Below are 10247 nucleotides of genomic sequence, written 5' to 3'. Positions count from 1 at the left end.
GCAGTATGGGGGGGGAGGGGGGGGTACCCCATGGTAGAGTGACTGTCATGTCAGAGCATGGGGACTGTTTCAGGTAGTCAACGACTCTCCATGGAGCAGCTGGCACAGGGGCCCGTGAGGAGAAAAGCATCCTCTGACTTGACTAAGTAGCATATAGGACCTCGTTCAAAATGCCACTGTCAAAACATTGCTGGGCAGTAGCTACTATAGTACATTCAGATCCTCGAGGGAGCAACCAAATGGTGTAGAATTGCACTCAATGTCAAGAAGGGAGCTCCTTAAAAGTGAGGAGATTTTTTTTAAAAGGAAGCTGAGGGGGAAATAGCTGTGGGGAGGTACAACAGAGGTCTGTTAGATCACAAGTGGCACAGAAAGGCTGGTCGGAGCAGATTGTTTATGTTTTTTCCAATATAAGAATTAGGAGCATTAAAAGATCTAGGAAGTGGCAGTTCAGAACAACCTAAAGGAGGATATTTTTCAGGAGACATTTAATTAAGCTGTGAAACAGAATGCTGAAGACAAAAAACTTGTATGGCTTCCAGTGGAGGTCGGATGTATTTGTTCAAGAGAAATCCATTGAAAGTTACCAAATACAAAGATTTCTAGACCAGGAAGTCTCTGAGCTGAAAACTGTTGAAGGCTTGGAGAGGACAAGAAGGAAGTGTGATATGTGTTTGCCCTGTTTCTTCTCTGTAGGCATTCACTTGTGACCACTGCTGGAGATAGGATTTGGGGCCAGATGGACACTGCCATGTCCACTCCCTCTCCTTTCCTACCCTCCATATTTCTGAAACAACTAAACAACTACAGCAAGGATTCTAGAAATATTTACTATACCAGCAGCAGGTCCAGTCTGTGCATTTAATGAGGCAAGAGTCCAGTTTGGAAAACAAAATAAGTTGTAATCATATAATTAAAAATTGCATTATTATATGCAAGGCAGAAGCACTAGAATCACGCAGGCTACCTCATCTCAGTACCTCTTCTCTGAATTCAGAGTTTTGCACCTACAATACTTTTCTTTGAATGTGGATCCTGGTGCTTCATCTTCTAGGCTTGTAGGAGTCGACTGGAAAAGCAAAATAATTCCATGTGGACATCACATAAGCACTCGGGCAACCAAATGGAAACCAAAACTGGCCTTCCTGCTGCGTAGGTGGCTAGAAGCTCCGAGTAGTGGATTTTAATAAATGATTTCTATGTGGAGTTAGGAAGAGAAGCAGCAAAGCACACACATGGCAGGCAGCATATCATGGCAGCTACACACAAGCTCACACCAATTTTCTGCTTTCCCTTGACCTAGGTACCATCTGAGAATACCCTCTGCTGACTGGTGTCATCACGGCAGTATCAGCAGGCCATGAATGCCACTGCTTGAACTAAAGGAGTAACTGAAAGCTTCAGGCAGCAGCTGTCCTTTCTGCTGGAAACCAGGCAGTGCTAGGGGAGGAAAGGTGGGCATTCAGCTGGGTCTCACCCTGATACCCGCTGGGGGTACCGAAGGGGTGCACACCCCACCACAAGGACCGGAGTACACAGCCCAAGTCTAGCATAACAGGCTAAGGGCTGTGGGTATTTGCAGGTCAAGAAAGCAGGGCAGGGAAAGAATTGCAGAATGCAGAGGATGAAAGTCAGCTAAGGATTCAAACGGTCTCTCTGGGCACCGTCTCATCAGGCATCCATGATACAGGGAACTCAAGGAGCCATATGCGATCCCTTGTACTGAACCTCTCTGCTCACAAAACCCAGCGTGTGGATCACCCTCCCCCTGAGACTGGCAGAGCAGGAGGACTTGGGAAGGAGTCTCTCCCAGGCGCATACAGAGCCAAGCATCACAGGCTCCCAGAGGATGAAAGTACCTAGGACCTTGCTGGAGATCTATCTAGGGTTTTTTGGAGGACCCTGCAATTGAACTGTCCCTCTTATCCTCTGCCCAGAAAGTGACCCGAGGCATTATACCAGGAAATGCTGTGCACTTGTAGATTGTTCTCATGCTAGGAAAGGGAGCAAGGGGAGGTTTTGTTCTGCGTCAGCAACCAGTACAACTGGGAAGTATTTCAGCTTCCCTTAGAGGATTTCCCAGGCTAAGCTCCAGGCTAGAAGTAAACTGGGCTGTATGTTCTTCCTCATCCCTCTGCCCTTGCTGTCACAAGGATCATTCACAAAGTCTGTGAGTTTTAGAGGAAAGCTGCTGCGTAAACTCATTGCATCATTTTGGACCTGAACCCGTACAGCAACCTGCCCCATGTCATCCTCTCCACCCAGGGGGTAGCTACGACAGTAAAAAAACTCTGTGCAGTGCCGAGGGAGGTGACTTCCCTCTCTGCATTTTTGACCACACTTTTATACCCCACAACAGTCATTAGTATCAAGTAGAACAGAAGTGTGGTAAAGAGAGTTTTAATAAAGTAAGCACTATACTAGGCATTTCTTCCATGAACAATTCCTTGTCTTGACTGCACAGCAAAATTGAGTCCTTGTTGCCCTGGACATTACAAGAGATAACCAAGAGACAGTTCTGAAGTATCTATAGTGTAAATGTGAAGGCATAACACTGGAAACAAAATAATATAATCCTCATTTTATAGGCAGGAAAGAGAGGGACAGAAAAATTAGATGCCGAGACTGCATTAAAACAGAACCCACATCTTTAAACTCTATGGCTAGTACTTTACCCACAAGGCAATCTTTCCTGTTGTGCACCACTGCAAAGTGCTTATTAACACCACCTGATCCGCACAGGGTTATTTCACCCTGTCCCACAGATGCAAATAATTTTTAAAAATGCAAGGTGGTGGAAAATCACATTCTTCTTGTGCAACAAATGAAGTGTCACATTTTCCTTGTTTTTTTTTTAAATCATGGAATAATGTGCTTATCAGTTCCCCTTGTACTGCAGCCTGTCTGCACAGAGAAGAGCCATCAGGCGCTGTGATAAAGAAGAAAGAACATCCCTAAGATATTTTTATCTGTGGACTGGGAAACTTTAATCATTTTTCAACTACTAGCTGTTCACTCTTACTGATCCTTCTGGATGTTCATCTCATGATGAATGTTAATTTTGTCTGCTCTGTGAACTGATCTATGGACAGTTGTCCAAATGCTGAAACATTTGAGGGTATGGCCAGACACAGGTGGAAAGGGGTAAGAAGCTAAAAGTCCTAGAGCACCTATTCAGCTCACAAGCACTCAGATTGCCCTGCTGCATATTATTGCCTCTTCAGATCTACTGCCCTGGCTGCATGCATAGTGATCCTTAACCCAGAACTGTCATAATAATCTGGGTTTGTTTAAGCACTGTAAATAATATGCCTTGTCTCACCTGAATCACTTTGAGAGAGCTGCATTACATGTGGGGTTACAGTGGAAGCATGTTTTGAACATGCTTCTTGCAGATTTGCTCCTCTCTCTGGTTCTCCATGTGATTATTGTAAAGGGTCTTGAGGTATGGGTAGGGAATGGCTTTAGAGAAGAGTCTGGGGTTTTTTTCTGGACTAGATCTCCCCTAGTATTGAAGTTTATGGCATTTATCAGTGTTGAGAAATTCCCCAGCAGTCCCCCAGCACCCAGCAGGTGCATGCACACATGTGCCACATGTATGTGGACATTCCACACGCTCGTTCCCCCTGACCCTGAGTGCTTGCCATATCCTGCACTCACCATCAGCAATGGAAAGCTGCTCTGCTGATTTTTCACTCCAGCGGTACAGTAGATCACTGCCCAAAGAGAGGAGCAGACTGCACTCATCTACCACCTGAATCAATAGAGGTGACTGGCCTGGGACTAGAGTTTCAAAGAGAAAAACTGGGACAAATAGAGGGGCTGTCATAGATAAAGGTTTTGACGGAGTGAGGGAATTAGGAAGATGTAAGGGTGACCTCTTCCTTTTCCTGAGTCTTTTCTGCAGTGGCACACTGCAACACTTTAATGTAAGGAGAAAAGGGCACATACGTACAAGGAATATTTGTCCTTCTGAGATCTCTTCTCTATGTGAATTCCCATCCAATCCTCAGTCTTAACCTACCATCTTCCTTATTCCAGGACTGGCAGTCTTTCAACAAAGGAGGGGTAGGTTGTATTTTTCTTTCCCCAGTTAGCTATTAAGTGTGCCAATGGAAACTTGGCGGGAAGCTGAAGATGCTGCTTCTGCCTGTGGCAGGAGGTCTCAGTTCCTGCTGAATTTGGAGCTCCATGGGGGCCAGAAGCAAATGCATCTCCCAGACGGCTCTTTGAAAGTGACACAGCTTTCTGACTGCCCAGACCCCCCATATTCTATGTCTGTCTGATAAACCTGACCTAGCCCCGTCCCCTCCTTGCTGTTGTCTTCCTCTCTGCTCTGCAGCTTGACTATAGTTGGGCAAGTGGCCCTGGGAATTAAACTCCACAAAATATCAGCCTCAGTACCCTGGCGTACAACAGAAGGAGGCAGTCAGCTGGGACGGTGTGGCTGGGGTGTAGCCCCAGTCATGCATTGTGTGAGGCATCTTGCTTTTTTTCTGTTCATCCAAAACCTATTGTTATAAAACAGAGAGACCACACGGGGAATATATATTCTCCAGAGAACAGCTAAGTACTGAATACGTGGCTGGGACAGCAAGTGTTGGGACTGACTTTCTCATAGACTCCTTGAATAACTAAACCTACAGGAACACTGACATTTTGGGGATAAGCCAGCCCCACCCTTAATAATTAGGGCAGAAGCCCTCTGTGAGTTGACAACATCCCGATGTTGCCAGCTACTCCTGTGTGTCAGGTACTGAATTATCCAAGGACCCAGAGAAATGTTGATGTCACTGGAAATTACGCAACATATACTTTGAAAAGAGGCTCTGAAGTAGCCCCTTAACCACAGAGGAACTTGACCGTTTAGTGTATACCTAAATGTCTTGCTAGACCAAAGCTACACTGTATGTTTGTGGGTATGTATGGGGACTTACTCGTACGTGGATTTCTTCCTCTGTTCCCCCCGGGGACCAGCTCTTTTGCGCACTTAAACAAGCTGGAAACAGTTTAAACTAAATCCCAGTATGTAACGTGAATCCTGCGTTTAGTGGGTTTGACTTTTAAAAATGCGAATACACACAGGCCCTGATGACTTCAATAGCATTTATGGGTGTTCAGTGCTTGTATAAATGTCACACTATTTATAACATATTTCTGTGTCCTTTTTTTATATTCTCTGTTGGCCTGTCTCTTTTCCACTGCGGTATCTTTGACTGACATAGTCACATCAGGATGTAGCATGTGTTTGAATAATTAAGAAAATACAAATAAAAGTTATCTTTATTCTAGTCCATATTTTTCCATTGCTCAACCACCAAAGATAACAGTACCATTTCACCACTGCTTTTACATTCTGTGGAAGAAAAATACTTTTAGTTTCGCAGTGGTTTATTAAACCTTCCAAGTCCAATTATTTGCCCCTAGAGTTTCCCCCCTGAGCTTTAGAAAATTGTTTCAGCTATATCCAAACTCATGCCAACTTCCTGGCTTCTCGGCCGCAACCCATCAGCAAGTGCTCTACTAAGAACCACTTTGAGGCTTTCTTTGAACCTCTTCTTCTTGCTGCTTCCTACGAAGAAGTAAACAAGGGGGTTGATGCTACTGTTAACGGTGGAGAGAACAACGGTGACGTGGTTCTGCTGGCTGAGCAAAGACGACCAGTGGTGGTAATTCAGAAGATACAACAGCCTCATAGGCATGGCAAAGATGAGGAAGACAATGACTGTGGCCACAATGATGATGTAGAGCTTTGACGAATGAGGTCTCAGGGAGTTACGATGAATCCTGATAACCAAGATCAGGCTGGACAGAATCATTAGAGGAATGAAGATCATGAAAGTCAGGATCCATGTGAAGATGAGCAGTGCTTGGCAATGGTTGCCATCATCAAATTGTTCCTTCGTTGAATCATCTTTGCATGTTAAGTATTCAGCTACTGTCATCAGAAAAGACAGAGTCCACAGAATTGCACACACAATTGCTGATTGGTGCTGTGACCGGTGGCATCGGTACCAGATGGGGTAAACAATAGACAGACACCTCTCAATACTGATGGCTGTCAGGAGATAGAGACCAGTATTATATCCAAGAAGGAAAACAATAGATAGTGTGGTGGTTATATAATAGTAAAAGCCGTAGGCAAATCCAAAACCAGCAATGTACTCAATTGACAGAATAAATGTACAAAGCAGTAAGGAGATGTCGGCAATGGACAGGTGTGTGATGTACGCAGTGAATGGGTTTCTTTTGATCTGGAAGCAGAGGCACCAGAGGACAATTCCATTTTCACAAAAACCCAGGAAGGAGATGATCATAATTACCCAAAGTGGGGTCAATATCTCCCAGACCCTTTCCTGTGTAGAAATGTTTCTGTGCATTGAGATGTTCTCTGTGCCTTCGCTGGGATGAAACGTTATGTTTGACTCATCCATGGGGAAAGCTCAAGTTTGGATAGCACAGCTCTTCCTTCTGTAAATATGTATAAAAATATACTGTGAGCATTGTGTGCTCCTCCCCGCCCCTTTTTCCTTCTGTTTTGTGGACCCTCATTTTCTGGTAATATCTGAAAGCCTTAGCAAAAGGAAAACCAGCTTTGATATACTGATGCTAGGTGAAACCCAGCTGGAACTACTCCTGGCAACGTTAAAGATTGCTAAGCCCATCATGCTAGCAGAAATCCTGAGCTTTCTTCTCTATGGGGTTCAGCATATGAGTGCTGAACCGCAGCTAAAGAGACACCCTCAAAGAGCTCTTTGACAAGCAACTCTCCATCGCATCGCAAAGTTTTGTGATACAGTGGTCACAGATAGCATTGGTGGTTCTTGTTAGAGCCCTGGATTGTTCCCAGACAGGTCTATTCAGCTCCCGTTGAAGCTAATGATATTAGTTTTAAGTTAAGCATATGTATTTCAAGTGAATTTGGCTCATAAGTTTTTTGTTTTTAAAAAAATTGATACCAACATCTCTGTTCCAGGAAGGGCTTTAATCAAGTAAGTAAAAATAATATGTAGTTACTCAGCATTCTATTCCCTCCGAGTACAGAGGTGGAGGGAAAGCAAAATGCTACTGTTTTGAGACGGTAATTTTTGACCAGCTTTAAGTGCCATTTATCATCGCAGAACGTAAGTTAACCATGTTTACACACTCTGAACACTTAGCACAACTGCAATATCCTGCAAACATTACAAATCCAACCCATCACAAGGAGAAGTAGCTGTTCAGGTTCCCTGTCATTGTTATAATGGTTATAAAGGTTGTTTTGCTGAGTTATGGAAAAAGTTCTCCTTTTGTATGTCTTCTTTTATCTCATAACAGAGAATTAGCAGCATTGGCTTCAGCTGATTTTCATATGTATATTTCATGCCCCCTTCCCTGTTAATTTCCTGGCTGCCCCTGTGATGATACAGAGTCACATTCGGGACCCTTGCTGATTTACTGATGTTAACAGGGACTAACTGTTGGCAATAAGCTTGCCCAGCTGACTTGGTTCATCCATATAAGCAGCCTTGTTCACTAACATGCCATAATGGGAATTTACCCTTCTCCTCAAGCAGTTAAGAACATCAAATGCAAAGTAAAGAAGTTTTACTGGGGCTAACTTTCGCAATGATTATTTAAACAGAGCCGTTTACCCCACTCATAAATTTTCTCTCATGAGCCCTGGGTTTCCTGGGTTCAAAACAGCTTCTTAAGACACAACATCACAGTCTAAAAAAGAGCATTCAGTAAACAACCTAGGAAGCCTCAGGGCTTGCTGGCATTTAAACCTGCACAAAAATGTTAACGATGATCCCACCTGGATGTTTACCGTGCCACCGTCTGAGACTCAGTTGGAGGGAATCATAGAACAAACAACATAGCTGGAAATGTGGTAGAGAAGTGAGTGTGATCGCAACAAGTAAATGCAGTGACCAGAATGAGTGGCAAGCCTCCCAAAAGCGGTGTTCTGCAAAAACTGCAGAGGGAAGGTGCTCAAACAGTGTTCTGCTGGAAGCGTAGTAGAGCTTCACAGGAGAAATGCAGAGGAGAAGCTATCTACTTCAAGTGTTAAAACAAATAGGAAAGGAAAAAAAGAACAGTATGAAAAGACTCAAGCAAGTTCTTCATTCATATCTCTGTATAAATGGGGTATTTCTGTCTGGAGAGTAAAAAGAAGAGGAAAAAGTTCTGGACTTACTGAGGTCATTCCCACGTGAGAGCATTCAGAGATGAGAATGGGAAGAGTCCTCTCCTTCCAGGTACATCCATGGTCTGTTCAGATTTCCCTGAAGCTGTTGAAGAACTTCCTTGAAGAAGCTGAAGGTTACCTTCTCCAACCATTTGCCTTTGGTAAGGAGGGGGAGCAAATAGTGACTCTGACCATGACTCCCTCAAAAAGAAGTGTGCAGTTCTCCCATTGCTCCAGATGTCTGAGGCATGCCGAGCAAAGGGCCCCAGGCGCATCATCTGAGGCTGTGCTTCAAATGGCATCACTCAGTAACTGACAAGTCATCTAGCTGAAAGCCTGGGAGTTAACTCTTGTGGGAGCTGAATGGCAGTAAATGGAAAGTTGTCCTGGGCTGCTACAATACCAAGAGACATAGTTTAAACAAACAAACACGAAGTGAGTAGGAAATCTATTTAGGGATGATAAGATCTGAAGAAGGAAAAATCTCAAATTTAGAACTGTGCCACCAAATGCCATCTAAAATACTGTAAGTCGGTTTGTAAATTTGTCTTATATTTTTTAATATGAGAAAACAAGAAAGCAAGAAAGACAGAAAGGGACAATGAAAAAGAAGAAAGAAAGAGAGCAAGATAAAAAAGAAGGTGAGAAAAAAGAGAAGGAAAGAGAAAGAAAAGAAAGAAAAAGAAGGAAGGGAGGGAGGGAAGAAAACTAATTCACAGAACGAAGAAAATAGACAGAAAGAAAGAAGCCACAGAGCAAGGAAAATAGCCACATTCTTGTGTTAGTCTCATACATCCATTCCTCTTGGTAAAAACTGTATCTTGAGATAATTCTACCAAAAAAAACCCAGCCATGTGAAGTGAAAATCTTGAGATTTAAACAGTCTCCCCTGAAAAGTTCAAACAGGCCTAGGAGCAGATAAACTCTTTGAAAAGTCCCCTGAGGATGTCCCCTGCTTTTGCCCCAAGTATTAGATTGTTTTTATATTCAGATATTAGCAGAACAAACATTCTTAGCCAAAAAAGGAGAGAGTTTGCTTGGTCCTCTCCTTTAGATGTTTCACTAAAACTACCAAATCCCCAAACGGGAGAAACTACTAACTAATGTGAGAAATAAATGACCCCAAAGGGAGGGTCAGAATAAAGTTAGGGAAGAAACAGAGGGAAATAAAAACAGCTTCTAATTGCTTTTGTTGGCTTAAGCTGTAATCCACCTTACGTTCAACAGCTATGGGACCAAAAATTTCAAGCTACCTCTGAAAAAGAAAAAAACCTGTTCCTTTCCCATAAAATGAGATATGCATATGAGTAATGAGAAGGGTCATTGTAAGAACACATTAACATTTCAAGATTGACCAGGTACCTGGGTTCATAGCCCACTCAGTCTGCTGCGCAAACGCAATCCAAAATCAGGGATGCCCCGGCCCCTGTGCCTCCATGGGGAGGGTGGTTTGTGGCACCTCTCTCACATGCACACAGCACCTCCTTCATGACTGGTCCCCGGGGCACCATCAGTCATCATCTACATGGCCAGGGTAGCAGAGTGAAACCCTGTCTTGAGGGGAAGAGATCACGAACACAGCTTATCCTTGGTGACTTCAGGAGTAACAGGAAGGTTGAATAGCACAGCGGGACACCACGCCTGCTGACCATTGGAGTGTTTGTATCAGATGCTGCCAAGAGATGGAGTGGCTATTTCTGAATCAGTTTAACTATTCAGATATTGAACAAGGGGACTACAATAACAAGGCATGGAACCCCAACAGATCTTGGGACTAAAGACATGATGGACAGTATAGATACTCTGTTAATTTCAATCTAAAGCAAGATGTGATATGAATGATAATCTATCCTAAAAAATTTCTCTCATACACTAACCTGGTGGGACAGAGCAGCCTTGCAGTGGATGTAAGTTGAATGTACTAATACTTTCAAATATCCCGTATGTACGAAGCTAGCAGTGTTACCTTTTTATCATTTTGCTTTGAGCCTTTGAATAATTTCATGTTCTTATATCTCGGGATCCACCCACCCAAGAGTGCTGAGGGAGCTGGTGGAGGAGCTTGCCAAGCCACTAT

General features: G+C 43.5%; 1 protein-coding gene across 1 annotated transcript; it reads right to left on the bottom strand.

Annotated features, from left to right (window-relative positions):
- Positions 1–5444: 5444 nt before the first annotated feature.
- On the bottom strand, positions 5445–6434 carry MAS1 (MAS1 proto-oncogene, G protein-coupled receptor). The gene has a single exon (XM_009289955.1). The coding sequence runs from the start codon at positions 6432–6434 to the stop codon at positions 5445–5447; it is 990 nt and encodes a 329-aa protein (XP_009288230.1).
- Positions 6435–10247: the final 3813 nt, after the last annotated feature.

The sequence above is a fragment of the Aptenodytes forsteri genome, unplaced genomic scaffold (genome assembly GCF_000699145.1).
Source record: "Aptenodytes forsteri isolate BGI_AS27 unplaced genomic scaffold, ASM69914v1 Scaffold122, whole genome shotgun sequence".
In the NCBI taxonomy this organism is placed as follows: Eukaryota; Metazoa; Chordata; class Aves; order Sphenisciformes; family Spheniscidae; genus Aptenodytes; species Aptenodytes forsteri.
This window is presented reverse-complemented; position numbering and strand designations above follow the sequence as displayed.